Source organism: Accipiter gentilis, chromosome 10 (genome assembly GCF_929443795.1).
Source record: "Accipiter gentilis chromosome 10, bAccGen1.1, whole genome shotgun sequence".
Taxonomy (NCBI): Eukaryota; Metazoa; Chordata; class Aves; order Accipitriformes; family Accipitridae; genus Astur; species Astur gentilis.
Window position 1 is genome coordinate 2,828,610 of NC_064889.1, and position 15,090 is coordinate 2,843,699.

The 15,090-nt window shown below is 40.6% G+C and overlaps 1 protein-coding gene across 6 annotated transcripts in view; it reads left to right on the plus strand.

Annotated features, from left to right (window-relative positions):
• The window catches only part of BBS4 (Bardet-Biedl syndrome 4), a 44,230-nt gene that overhangs the window by 3,873 nt on the left and 25,267 nt on the right, over positions 1–15,090 (plus strand). Inside the window, exons 2-3 of one of the 6 annotated variants that reach the window (XM_049812378.1) lie at positions 10,700–10,968; positions 11,188–11,465. The exons of the other annotated variants lie outside the window; for them this stretch is intronic. Coding sequence (XP_049668335.1) covers positions 11,389–11,465 — 77 coding nt within the window. The 5' untranslated portion in view covers positions 10,700–10,968; positions 11,188–11,388. The remainder of the gene's footprint in view (positions 1–10,699; positions 10,969–11,187; positions 11,466–15,090) is intronic. 6 annotated transcript variants of the gene reach the window in all.

Genomic DNA, 15,090 nt, shown 5'->3' on the forward strand with positions numbered 1-15,090 from the left:
TTTTGAGTGTACGCATTTTAATATTGATTGTTTGGGAGAACGAACTGTAGCAGTTGCAACTTTCTTAATGGGGCTGCTTCTCCAGATCCTGCCTGCTGTTTGATAAAGGGCTGCTTGTTTGTGGCTGCTGAGGAGGAGTTTTCTCTCCTACTCAGCATTTTGCATTAACAACCCTGAAACCGAGCTGGGTGCTTCTTTAAAAAGGGCCACCAATGCTCCTTCAGGTTTTAAGGCTGCAAGTCCAAGGCAGGGCAAAGGCCATGCAAAAGAATTGGTGTCTCCATCACCAGCCAATGTTCCTTCCACCTGCTTCATTGCCATTGGTGTTCGTCCAACTGCATGCCAGAGGGGAGAAAGTAGTAAATGAAATCCAGATCTCCCTTTTGTACTGACACGACCCTTGACTCAAAATTAACTATGGTGAAGAAAAAAAATCATCTAGACTGTGACTTTTGTAACTCTGTTTTCTGTTTCTTAACGTAAATTGAGGCATCTCCAGTACCTGGTGCACCTTGGGAAGTTCTGAAATGAAATGCCTTAGAAGCCTTTGTGCTTCGCCATTTAACATTTGACTGTGTTGCCTTTAGGACAGTGGGCAAAAGCTGATTTGAGCTGCCTGATGGTTAATCTCTAGGAAATGAGGGCAGCAAAAAGATTTGCAATAGGGAGTGATGTAACAGTGTCCTTTGTGTGTGGGTGTGATGCTGGGGGCACATAAGAGAGCAGGGGAGAGAACGAAGGTGATGTTGTATGTGCTTTTGTGGAGTTTGGCAGGAAAGAATAGCATCTTTTTCCCATGACAGTTTTGGGTTATTTTTTTAAATAGGATTTTTGTAGAACATCTTAATGAAGTATCTTATCCAATTTTAGTTTGGCTGAGGAGAATTATGGTGAACTTTGAGGAGCCAGGCAAATCTACATCAGTTCTGTTTGAATGGAAGAGTGCTGCTAAACTTATTTTAAACTGACATTTTTAAACACTGAGTGGTAACTTTCTGCTGCAGCAATTTGCCTTTTTATATTTGCATTGTATTTTCAAGAAGGATTCAAGAGAGATACTGAAACCACCATTAGTGCAAGCAGTTCTATGAAATAGAGAGACCATATGGTATAATATGGTCTCCTCTGAACAGTTTGGTGTGGATATAATTTGTGCCCAAATAGAGCACATACTGCAATAACCAAACAATGCTGTTGTACACAAATGTAGTAGAGTATGACGAAGTCATCGCTGAAGTCCTAACTTGAATCATCACAGTGCCTGGATTCAGACTGTAACAGCTCGCCTCTGTTTGTACTGGGTAGGACTAAGGTATTAAACGTGTGTTTCTGAGAACATGATCTCGGATTTGCAAAAAATCATTTGAATGACAAAATACACGTGAGTTTTGTTGCTTAACCAGAAGGAACACGAGAAGACCGAATTTTCAGTCTGACCTGCGATGCAGATGAGAATACGTTGGATATTGTTGAAGCATGCAACCCGAGAGTCATGCGGCTTCCCCTTGCTGTTGCATTGCTTTCCTGCTGTGGATGCTCCTTTGATCCTGTCTGTGAGACAAGAAAAAATGGAAACCTAGAACCAGTGTGTAGCAACCTGATTTTATGGCTCTTAAACAAGAATAACTGAGTTAAGAGGCAGAATTTGCTCTTGAATTAGCTGCTGTCATGGCTGATCCGTCACGTGGCTTTTAGGTTGTGAAAGCCCAAAAGGTTAGGATTTAAGAGAGTCTGTCTTGCAGGCAGGTCGGGCCAAAGGGATGACGATGAGCATTCAACAAGTGTATAAAGAGTCTGGAGCAGATTGTGGTGGTGGTGGGGAAAGGTGTACACAGCAATCAGGTTAGAAATCTCTACATCTAGCAATCTAAATTAAAGGGACCGATGGAAGGCAAACCCTCGGAGTATCTTGTAGCTGCACTTGGTGACAACCATTACTCAGCAGCTGACACGTTAGTAGCTAAAATCATTCACTATTTTGTCCTTTACCCCCCGTGGGGAGAGCTGCTCTGAAAATCAATTCCCTTTGTTGTTACATCAAGATCCATAACTCTCCCCGTCTTGATATTTTGTCCCCAAGCAATTGATGGTAGAATAAAGGGAGCTCTGTTCCTTGAAGCGATGTAGAGTTAATATCAGCCTGCTGAGATGGGGTTTTAATCTCCCTGCTGCATTTTAAATTAATCAGATATTTTCCTAAATGCTTTACTGGTTTTGAATTAAGATAAGCTGCCTCCCATCTTTCCACTTTCCTTTTGCCACACAGGCAAATCAAGTCATTTTATAGTATCTGATAGTACTGTAGCACAGAAGCACTTTTACCAGCTTGTATTGTTGATTTTTATGGAACATAACTTGAATTTATTTCCCTTTATCATGGAAAAAATATTTAGAAAGGTAGTTCTGGGCTCATGTTAGTCTAATAACAGTTCAAAGGTTAATGAAACAATTTTAAATGCATTTGGATTTCTACATAAATATTAGACCTCAGATTTTCTGAGATACAGTGATAGCTTTTTAACAACAGGGTAGAATCCTAAACATGTATATGCTATAATAAATACACTGAAGCAAAATAAAGTAGATTTCACTTGAGTCACTGGGAAGAACTTGGGCTAGAAATCCTGTGAAGACTGTGAAGAAGGAGAATTCTGAGTTGTTACTGACCACCTCTATGTTTACCCAAGGAAGGGTTGGGTAGATAATTTTCAAAGCAAAAATCTTCTCCTTGTGAATTGTAAAAGTATTAGCAAGGATTAAGTGGTCTCTCCATTCCTGGGCATTTGGATGTTTTTTGGATGCTTTGTAGGTATGTTTTTCCCTAGGGTCCGAAGCAAGGAATTCTGCCTTGGATTAACTGTGACCTTTGGCAAAGCACTTTGACTTTTGTTTCTTTCCATTTATCAACCACAAGATTGGTCTAATATTCAATGACAGTTTTTGGATGCTGCAGACTTTCAGTTAACAAAACATTTGGAGACATTAAATGAGAAATACCATATAAATGGGTACATTCCAATGCACTACTTGGCCTGTTTGAGTGCTGCTAGAGATAGTACTGAAGGGTGCGGGTGAGATGTATGGAAGAAATTTTCTAGGGAGAAATTTTAGTGTACCCTAAATATGGTTAGGTCTGCCTCCTGGGCATTTTAACACAGTCAATGCTTCATATCAGGGCGCTTCTGTAAAGTAAATCAGATGTCTGGATGTTTCAAGGTTTGTGAGTCTTCATCTTTTTTTTTTTTTTTAAGGTGAGTTCCACTTCTGTCTTGTATAAATAATTACAAGCATAACTAGAAGAATGTCTTGTAAGGCCATTGTGGGCCATTGAAAGGGAGGAAATAGAGTTCTTTCTGCTTTTATTACATTCTCCATTTCAGAGATAAAATAAGTTACTGACCCAAGACTAAAACACCTGATGAAGTCGGTTTATGAACAATGAACACACAAGTGCTTGGTGTCCATTTGCAAGTAATAGCAGAGTTTGATTAGATTTGGCTATTGCAGATAAATTAAATAATAGAAATAGGGAAGTGTGTAATGTGAATGCGTGTTTTAAAGCTGTGGTTGTATCCTGTTCTTAAGCTCTGCGGTAATGAGGGTGTTGTTCTTTGTGGCTCAAAGTTACCACACTTGTACCACACAGAAACCTGGGTATTTTGCATCTTACCAGGTTAGTTTCTTTTGTTTAATTGAATTTTGAAATATTCTTAAGCAGTGTGTGTTATTCTTGCCCAGCTAAATCCCATGTCAGTATTTCGCTCAAATACTGGTAGTGCTGTCCTTTTCATGTGGGTGCTCATTCTTGAAGCCAAGGGTGTAGTCAGTGGGTTCTGATTAAAAAAAATAATTGCACATGGTGATTTGATGGGCAGTAAAGCTCACTTTATCTGGTATTGACTTTGGTTAGGAAGTGCTCATGATGATAAGCAATCTCAAAATGTGACTGTTAGCTAATAAATAATTTTCAGGTTATGCAGAAGTAGGTAAGTGGCTTTTGATGATCTGTCCTGCAAAAATGGATCTCACTCTCTCTCTGGCTGGCTCCTGCTCACACAGATGAACTAGGGATCCCTCCTGCTCCTGCAGGTATTTTGAGTGATCCTGTAAGTCTTTTAATGGCTGGAGCACTCTGAAGAGCAGGAACTTTTTAGCACCCTGAGGAGTCGATTCTGTGCACTTGCAGAGCTGATAATTTTTTAATTTCTGATACATTTTCTTAAATCAATATAAATCCATTCTTTGAGCCAGCTTCAAAGCTGCCTTTGAACTTGCACGAGTGAAGCTGCCTGAGAAATCCAGATAAAAACAACCCCCTTGAGTTAAATTAATTAATACTTTTAAGTGTGTCAAAAAGAAAATATGTTGGTGGAAATGTCATGGTTGTGGGGGAGCAAATGCAGTTCCTGTATCTGTATGTACCAATTTGGTTTCCATTTGGCCATGTGCAAGCCAAGATCTTTTAGCCCATCTGAACCTACAACCTTGTGGGAAGAAAATGGTTTCTAAATAACAGATTAGTTGGTAATTACATCATTGTTTTATATAAGAGAATTTGATATTTTCATCTCTCTGCGATAAGTGGATAGTAGTGCTGTGTGTATTTTGTTCAGGATCTGATACAGCTGTTAGTTTTGAATAGTGAGATTAAAAAAATGAATTATCATTTTTGGGTAACTAAATTGTATAATATACTTCACTTCATCCTCTCCTCCCCAAAATAACAGCCCAGTAATCCCTGCACCACAAAAACCTGGTAATATTCAAGTTTGAATGTGCTAGCACAGCTCTGCCCTCTTGTGTGTGTACATTAATGTCGGTGATTACAGGAACAGGGACTCCTTTGCAGACAGCGTAGCAGGTGTGTTTTTCTGTCAAGACTGGTATCACTGTAAAATCTTAGTGCTGACTTTTAAATCAGAAGATTCATAGTTTCAATTCTAGCTTTACACCTTTTGGCAGTTGTCAACCCACTTCATTTCTTCTCTGTAAAGGAGAAAATCTGTATCTGCTTCTTAAGCCTGTTGCAAACTTAATTAGGCAATGAAAAGTGCCATAAAAGTGCCACCTCTTGTAGAAAGCGAGTATAATCTGAGTGTCTTTTGATAATTAAGAAATACATTACACTGGATTAGGATCAGGAGGAGGGTTAAGTACAATAGCTCAGCTTTAGAGGATCTAACTGTACAATTGCAACATACTACTTTAGGATAACATTTAAATAAATTAATTTTTTTTACATTCCTTTGAAAGTCCTTGGTGCTAGGCAATTTTCTTTTATATTTTAAATGTTTGTTAGTGTGCTGCTTACAGATAAAATGGCATCTCCTACTGTGAATTTTAAAATATTTTTATAAAACTAGTAAGTAATAAAATTAGGAAGGGTGGTATTCATCATTCTGAATTGAGATGTCTCTGATGTCGAACAAGTCTCAGCAGATCACCTGTGCTCCGTATTTAGTCAGTGGAAAGCCCATCTGATGCCATTCCTCCGACCTCTGCCAGCCACCTATCTTGGGATGTGTTGAATCACTCCCCGAGCTTGCGTATTCCTCCCCTTTACCTTAAAGACAGCCCAAGGCAAGTAACTCAGATGTCTTAATTTTCAGACACTTAAGTTAAAGGACATGCATCCCACTCAAGAATGTCAGAACTAATGTTATCTGTGCAACTTGAATTCGAGCCTTTGAGTCTTTAGTGACATAATTACATATTGGCTTTAGCCCAGCTCTCCAACATCATCCGTTGCGCAGGAATGATGGGACTCACTGAAAAAGGAACAGCTGAGTGCTTTTAAAAGAAAAGGTATCTCCATTATTCAGTGTACAGCCAGTTGTCGTGTTTGTCTGCAGCAATCAAATCCCATAGATAAATTCCCTGATGCTGCAAGGTTCTTCTGTGTTGTACTCAAACTGCGCATTATATGTTCAAGTCTCTTAGGAGACAGTACTGCCTGGTCAAGAAGACATTTTGGGTTACCCGGTGCTTGAGGTCTTGCTTTTTCAGAGTTACCGAGCACGTATACTGCAACACTTCCATGGCCAGAGCACGGCTGCTGCCCATCCTGCTTGTTGGAGTGAGTGCTGGCTGGGAGATACCAGCTCTCATGTCTTTCAAGCTGTACAGCCAAAAATGATGGATGGGCGGGCATGTAGTGGCTGCCTTCGGGAGGCCTGGTTAGGTGATTTTTCCAGCTTTGTAACAGAAATCAGAGTGAGGTTTCTTGTCTCAGGAGCAGCTTTACAGCGTCTTAATGAAGAGATTCTTCGTTCCTTCCTTCCAGGGTCTGTCCCCTTTGCAGCAGAGGTTTTAAGCTGCGTAACAGACACTGCAGAAGTCCCGTGATTTACTCAGTGGTTTATTCACATTTCTCGACAATTTCATTCACTGTCTGACCTCAATTCACTTTTCTATTCATCATCATTAGAAGGAGACAGGGCACCTGGTGAAAATACTCATGTGTTCCTGTAATTGTAGGCGTGCTTGTGTAATTAAAAACTATTGGTAAGACATTCATGCAGTAGGGAAGAGTAAAGGCTGCACTGGCAAATATTCATCCTGGGACAGGTATCTGACCTGGAAAGCTTCATCCTGAGGCAACAAGTTTGGAAGAAGTTTGCACATTCAGAAAATAGGGTCTTGTAGTAGGGAGCACTTAACTGTTTGCAAGACCAACTTCTATATTTTTTTAATATAGGTATTCTTCTAATATGTTATGCTTCTAATATAACGTTCTTCGTTGGCAGTGGATGAAATGAGGACAGGTTCTAGGTGTTACTCCCTATTGAGTGGGAAGTTTAAAAGACTGTCAGGGCTGGATTGTGGTCCTCTCCCTGTTACAATATTACTTTGCTTTTTAAGAGGAAAGCTTTTTCTTACAAATGCCTTGTAATGATTTTAGTTTCAATTTCCGTGTAAAATACCTCACGCTGTAGACAGAAAAAGACTAAGCGTAAGAATTTAAGCCAAAGGAAGGATTAGACTGGAAATCCCAAACTACTGTGCTCCTGATACTGGAATTAATGAGAAGCTGGTTACACAGGTTATTTTGGGAATGCCTGCAGCCAGTGTTGCTTCGTTTGCGGGGGAAATATCTTCCATCCCTGCTTTGCTGTGGGAGGAAACAGCGAGTAGTCACCATTTAATATCACAGACCTCCTGTGCTATTTATAAGCCATTTTATTCAGAAGCACTATGCGATGGTGTACTCTACCTCCCTTCTTTAGGAACAGCATTGGCAAATAGACACCCGGAGGGAGCTCAGTCTCCTCCTTGCCTACAAGAGCACAAGGCATCAAGCAGGAAAATAATTGTTTAAATGGAGAAGATAACAATTGGGGTGCTGTGCCAGGGGATGGATCCCTGAGTATCTCCAAGCGTAGTCTGCATCCTCAGGGAATTGAGAACTGTTGTGTGAATCAGCCTATTTTTTTATAGATTAGCTTGCATTTAAAAGCAAAAAAAAAATAGCAAAAGCTCTTTCAGATCCTTGTTTTTCTTCTGTTCAGAGCGCATCTCTGCTCAGCAGTCAGCACTCATGGTCAAAATTGGCTTGTACAGGGAAAACAGACTTTCAGTTTTGATTTTTTTTAAGCAAATAAACAAGATTATATTTTTTCAAATTTCTTTTTAAAGTACTTATTTGTTACCAAATTTCATCCCAGTGTTATTTGTTTGAATCAAATTTTAGACTTGAATTAAGCAATATTAGGCTTGAATCAAATTTTTTGTGTAGTAATGATCAGGCTCATGGTACTTGTGCTAATGTCTGTAATTCCCCGCCTCTTTCATCAAATGGAGCCGGGATTGCAGAATGGTATCTCATCAGCCTGGTACTGCTAACGGAGATGTCCCAGTAACCAGACTGGTTCTGCCACTGGGAACCTCGCTGTGGTGCTGGGAAGTCCAGGGGGTCACAAGTGTGTATTTATTTACTTCCCACTTCACCTTAAGGTTAAACTTTAGCAGCATGTACTAGAAGACATTTATATTGAATAATCAGTGTAGGTATTTGTCTTGTAAATAAAAACATTTTTGTTTGGAGTAACTCAGAGCTTTAAGTGTCTTATAAAGACCACTGAAGTGTGAGCTAGGAACTCTTTAAGATTTATGCAGTGTAACCTAACAACAGAAAATGCCCTATTTTTTTCTTCACCCTAGTGTATAAATCAGCTTTAAGATACAATTTTCAGCTCTTCCATATAGTTTCGGCTAATTTTCCTGCAGGGGGAGGTGTAGAGTCAGAAATGTTGCTTTTTTGTTTAAACCTGCTGCTGTTTTTCAGGCTCCTTCCACTTTTCTCTGCGTATTGTGAAGCTATTAATACATGATAGTAAGATCGCAGCTATGAATTATGGCTTTCTTGCCTGCACTAGAGTTGTACATGATGAGTTTTATTAACCCCAGCTGACTGTAAATAACAAGAAACCATACAGGTTTATTGTTTGATTTAAAGGTGTTCCAGCAGCAATTTGCAAAAGGGAAAACAGGGGGAAGGGGATTAAACAGAGAAAGTGGCTAAAGCAGAAGGCTCTCTCCTTTTTTCTGTTGTTTATATCCATTTTACAGGTATTTGTGTACACAGACAGCTGTATTCTCGCATCCGTATGCGTGTACTCACACACGATGAGTGAAATACAGCATGCGCAGCCTCCTGTGGGTGTTGGGTTTTGGAGTTATTTTTCATCGTTACTGAGTTCTGAATACATTATGTCTCCATTTTCAAACTCCAAGGATGGATCTGGGCGTAGGAAGACCAATGTTCCTGTACTAGTTTTCTTTCAAAGCTGTAATGTATTTATATTGCTACGGTCTCAATAAAAGCCTTCACGTGTCTGAGTAAGGAAGAGGATTTCTTGTTAAATTTGTCTGTGCACCAGCCTAGCTAGGAATTTGTAGGATGCTCCTCTGATATCAAGGCAGTTTGCTATTTTTAAATCTAAACCCCTTGATATTAGAGCTTAAAAATGCTTTCTATCTGTTATTCATACCTTATTTTGGAAAATACAAATCCCTGGCAGTGGTATTTTGTTTTATAGTAGCTATTTGAGTTTGTGCCTTATTATTTTAATATTATTTTTCTTTAGAAGATGCTCATTACCTTTCTGTCACCAGTTTTATAAACAGTAGTGTAATTCCTTGCATTGGCAGCTTGTGAAGCTCAAGGCAAAAGGGAGATATGCACAGCTGGTTTCATCCTCACCTTTCCCTCCCTATCACTGTTTATTTAACAGGGCTGTGAGAGCACCAAGCTTCCTTCTGGGCTGTAACCACAGCTATGCCCAACAGTAAACCTTCCCCAAGCTCTGCAGGTGGGAATAATTGTAACCGTGGCAATAATGTCAGCAAGTGTCTCCGGGAGGCTGAGTTGGGAATTGAGGGATGGATGGAGTGGATGTTGGTCCTGGAAGACTCTCATGTGTTCCCTCTCAGATTTGGATGCTCTCCTGCAGCGGCAAGTGAATAGTCTTTATGCTGTTGTCAGTTTGCTGTTAAGCTGATGACCTGAATTACTGTAAAATGGGAAATGAATCTCAAATTGAGAAGATCAGTCTTGCTTCTGTGCTTTAGAGCAAGCTTTACACGATGGTGGGAGATAACCTCACTCCCTTGTGGCTTCACTGCAGCAAAGCCTCCTGCCTTGATTTCTTCAGAACAAGATGGCACTTTACCAAATTCTTCTTTGGTACAGCTCTCTTAATAGCAAAATGTTACAATAGAGACTTGAGTCATTGCCTCTGTGTTTATTAATTTTGCAGATACCTGTGTGCTTGAATGCTGTTTTACAACGTGCAATTTTTAATTAGAATTTGGAAAGGGATAGTTGCATCGGGATCCAAATTAGGCCTTTTGGATAATCTTAGCCATGTACATGGTACCTACCACAAAGGATCTAGACGATGGCTCGTGAGGCTACTGCGGAATAAAAAAAAATTAAAAATACTTCCATTTAATTACTTTTCTGAAGATTTTCTGTCCTCTCCTTCTATGTTATGTGTGGTTTTGGTTATTATGGATTTTGGCGTGATAATAGGTTCCTCTTTGTGTCTCCTTGAGTCTTTTGCTTCTCTGCTTCTCCTCCAGGCTCTTCTTGCTGCTCTTGCTCACTTCGCTGCAGGCTGGGTTGCAAAGCTGGAGGGACGGGGAGTGAACTGGGGCTCAGACTCTTTCTGATAAGCCAGAGTGGAAGAAGGGCTGGGCTCTGATCTGGTTTTTTTTTTTAGTCTGATGAGACTAACATGTTCTTGAGCTCCTTCTCTTCCTCAGAGAGCCATAGCTGATCAGTGCTTTTCACAGGAAGGGTGCTAGGGTGCTCCAGGCAGCTGACAGTTTGCACGCTGGAGAAAATAAGGTGAAAAGCTGCCTGATGGCTGCAGTTGTGCAGTTATGTCGAAATGCACTTTACTCTGGCTGTGCCCACAAGAAAAGTGGTCTCTTTGCACCTGGCAATTTCTTTAAGAGGACGGCTGGTGCTTTAGCAATCATTTCCCCCATGAAATCTGATTGGAGCCTTCTGGGGCTTTTTTCACCTCCTCTCTCTTTACAGCAATTTCAAACCCCTTTTATTAAATCTAAAACCCACTGTTTGATAGTTCATAGCTAAGCTATAATTACCCAATATGAAGATGCAAGCACAAAATAATTTCTTAGGGAGGTTTACACAAAAGAGAATAACTCTGATAATTTTTTTTTCCCCCAGTCCTTTGAGAAAATCTATAAGAGGATGAATAAAGCAAAGAGTGATGATAGCACAGCACAGATACAAACCTGATGATCTTACTCTGATTCTGTCGGGGTTTCCGCTCCAGTGGCTTCCTTAAAGGAGCATTGTCAGAAAGAAAAATCACATTGCTGCAAGTGGGCTGTGCAATCAATCACTGGCCACAGAGAGAGTGGGAGATCAGATGGATTCCCTTTTGAATTCAATCAAAACACATTTCAAAGAAACTGGCATGTCTCTTGGCTGAGGTATTTAATCATATATTTGGTGCCTGGCTCCCTGTCGCAGTTGCTTAATGAGACTAGACTTTTGTAATCCCAGAAAAGAGAGGCCAAAAGATAATTATGCAAGTTATAAACTCTTTTCACTGTAGATGCCAAGTTTTTTGATAATCACATTTTCTTGGACTGGCCTTTGAGCAGGCTGATTTACAGAAAATAATGGCTTTTTTTTTTTTCCACTGCTAGAATGATATAAAGTACTATTTTCTAACCTGTAGTCCCTGCATCCTGGCAGTGCCTGGATTATTTGCGAGGGCTCTGCAAAAGGTGACAAAGAAGAGCGTGTCTTCACGTGATCCACAGCAGTTACATGTGAGAAACTTCTGAAGGTCCATGTATTGAAGAAGGTGGAAAATTGCAATGTAGGCAGCCTGAGGAACTTGATGAATGTGCTTAGCTCCTGGTGAGGCCAAATTCGGCGGCCTTTCCCTGCGCAGAAACCTTCTAAACGACCGGTTGCGGCAGTATGTGTTCCCAGATCTAATTAGTGTGAGATTGCAAACCATTATATGCCATATGGAGCCTCCACTATTCCTGATCATCCTTGTACTTGAGAAGACTGAGGAATGCTGCCGGGGCTTCTTTCTGTTCTTCTGCCCCTCATAGCAGCCCCCATGGCTGGTTCCAGCCATACGTCGCTGTTCAGGCCACTGCAGCAAGAGCTGAGCAACACACATCATCTGTGTGTGTGTGTGTGGGGGGGGGGGATTTAGGTATTCTGTGGGTAATTATTAAACTTGGAAAAATACATGGATATTAGGACCAACTACATTGAATCATGTCCTTTCAGAAAGTTGCAGACTGTTTTATTCCCTTTCTCTGGAGCTGGAGTCCCAACTAGTTGGGGATTTGTATTTCCCTTTTCTTCAGAAAAATGCAGTGACCCTTTGCACTGCGACAGGCTGGGGGAGCAAACCTAAGGGAGATAAATGCACCAGAAGTAGGCGTCTCATTGCTTTTGTGGAAAAACAGAAATGCAGATTAAGATGGTTGTGGCTCTAGAGAGGTGTATAAATAATTTGCATTACTTCTCTCTGCTTGTGAATAGAGTATAGAGCCTGGAAATAATCCTTTACTTCCCACAGCCCTTTTTGGGAGGATCAGACATGTTTCTATGTCAAATTTATTAATTTTCTCATAATTTCTATGCCCTTCCTCTCTTCTCAGTCCTCTGTGGTATCCATACCAGATTTGGTTCATGGTGTTCACGTTGGATTTCTTCAGAGAAGGGGTCAAAGTGTTCACATTTACTTTCTGGAATAGAATCAGGGAGCGCATCAGCTTTCTTCTATGAAACTTTGTGTTCAGGTGTAAGATTCACTTATATCTATGAATTAATCTAGGCATCTTTTTCGAAAGACATCAGAATTGTTTGCCTTTTTTCAATTTGCTTGTCTTAGGGAAAAAGAAAAGAAAAAAGGAGAGTAATGTCCCCTCAGTCAGGTTTGTTGCTATTTCCAAATGAGTTTTAGGAGCGTAAAAACTCCATGTGTTTTCCCAATTCCAGTAGTTATCCTTAGCTCAGCATATTGCCTGGGGAAGAGAAACTGTTTTATCTCTGCAGATGTGAAAACTGTTCACTTCTGTGTCTCATGGTGTGTTTTGCTTTGTCTGTTTTCTGTCCAGCCCAGCTCTTTTAGCAGACTCCTCTGGGTTTTTGCAGTCTTGGACCCAGAAGGCAGGCGGTGTCTGTTCTACCCGTTACTTTTGCAGCTTAATACTCTGCTCAGCACTCATTCTGACATTCAGCATTTCTTCCTTCCCAATCCTGTTCTCAGCAGGCGTTTCTGTAGTGTGGGAGTGGAGTATAATGTCCCTCTGGTCTTAAAAGTGTGAAAAAGCTCATTCCTTCAGGAATTAAACAACTGATCTTCCATCCGCTCGCTGATGTACTGTCCTCTTAGCTTAGCCCAAAACATTTGTGTAGGCTCTAACATAATTTAGTCTTTCCCATCTCAGCTAGCAACACACCCCAGCCAGCTAGTTTTTCTGTATGTTTTAACATTTAATGGTGCTGTCTGTTTCTTTTTAACCTCCCAGCAAGGCGTGTGCTACAGATGGTTGGAGACCAGATGGGGTATGTCTGGAAGGTCTTCTGATTAATCCCTATTTAAGACAGTTTTCATTGTATATAATGATGCAGGATTTTGTAGTTTTAAGCTGTGTTATTAGGCACAAAATGGGAAAGTATACTTTAGTTTTGACTGTGACTGAAATCTTTATGGCTAAATAAAGTTTGCAATGTCTGCTTTTAAATCAATACTTACAGAAGAAGGTAGAAAGTGCCCAGGTGTATCAGACACATGTCTGGTTCAGTATTTTGGATCGGATAGGGGCACCAGGAGACGCTAGACAGGAAGAGCACTCAAGTCTGGCTGCTTTCTGCAGTGCGTTTCTAGCATCCCCAAGTGCTGTGTTTCTCAAAAAAGAAAGTTCTGTCAAACCCTGGCACCCGTAATAACTTACACAAGGAAGTAATTACAAATCTGTTAATGAATTAGGTAACCCCTCAACGGACTTCAGAACAGCAGCCCTCCAGACTGTTTATGAAATAGCGTTTTTTCAATTTGTAGCTTTTTAGGCAGCCTCTTCACTCTTCCCTTCGTGGTCTCACCGTAAGAAGGATGAATGGAAAGCATAAAGTCATTAGAAATCAATTAATCTGATCTGGAACACGCATATCTAAAGACCTTACTTACAAAGATCCAGGTATTACACAGCAGAGCAGAATTTGAGAACGTTTGGATCCCTGATCTGTGCATGTTTGTAAGCTTAGCTTGTGTGGATTACTTTTTAATTTGGACTGTGATTTTTCTATTTGGTTTTGGTAGCTGAACCTTCTTTATAAGGTATTTGACCTTAATGTGCTGGTGTGCACACTTAAATCTCAGCTCTCCTATGAATCTGACTGGATATTCTGGAATTTAAGAAAAAGAAACAACAACAAAAACAGAATGGCTTTACAAAATCTTTTCCAACTTCAACAGTTGAAGAAATTCTAGCTGTTTTTAAGTGCTCTTAGTGATACTAGACTGGGTGTGAATTGTGGGAGAGACCATGATATGCCTGAGAGATGTGTTTGCTGCTAGCCGGAGGCGCAGTCCTCACGTGATTAAAGCTCACTGTTTCTAAAAGATGATAACACTTTACACTGGTAAGGTCTCCTGACATGATTCAGTCCTTCCAGCTGCAGAGTTTCTTCTTTCTTACATCTGATCATGACCCATACTGCCAGCTGGCAGAGCGGACTGCAGACCACTTCAAATAATACCTTCTGCTCTGGGTTGCTGGAAGCTAAGCCTGCATCTCCGTCGGCGGTGTGGGTCCGTGCCGTGCTCTGTGGGGCCTGGAGAAGGTCTGGTGCTTGTATCACCGTCACTGCTGCCCCGGCTCCTGCTACAGTCCTTGCCTTGCTTTGCTTCTGCACTTCTGTCATAATATTGACTTGCAAACATATAGCTTTTTTGCCAGTTGCTATGGTTACCTCTCAGCTACCCACATCTGAACTGTAGAAATGAGTAACAAGCAATACATTTCAAGCCTTAATGAAATGCACAGCAGTGTGTTAAATTTTTAAACCCAACATGAATATCACTAAGCAACATCCATTCGTGATTTGCCATAATTACTGCTGCAAGCTCCTTACGATTGAAATGCTGGAGCACAGGTCTTTCTCCTCCACTGCATCAAATACGTTTTTCTGCCAGTAGCTTCACAGTATCTCAGACCTGTGATGTTTCGTAGTCTCTTCACAGTTTCAAAGAACTAAGTTTGACCTCTTTAAATTATTCACACCTTCAGACCGGCAACATCTCCAAAATCTTCTTTTGTGTGTATCACCCATTTCCTTCTCATTCACTCCCAGAAATTTATTTTAAAGACCTTTGATTCTTCTGCCCTAGTTCCAAAATGTGAATCCAGCTTGTTTCCTCCAAGCTGCTTCTTGCATATTTGGAAGAACCAATTCCACCAAACCAGCATTAGTGTTGAATTAAAATGAGCATGTAGTTGGTGCTTGGAACTGTTTGCTCAGTAACGGCACCAGAAGGAGCCGATGCCTCAAGTCTTTTGAGGTGGTAGTTTTCTGCT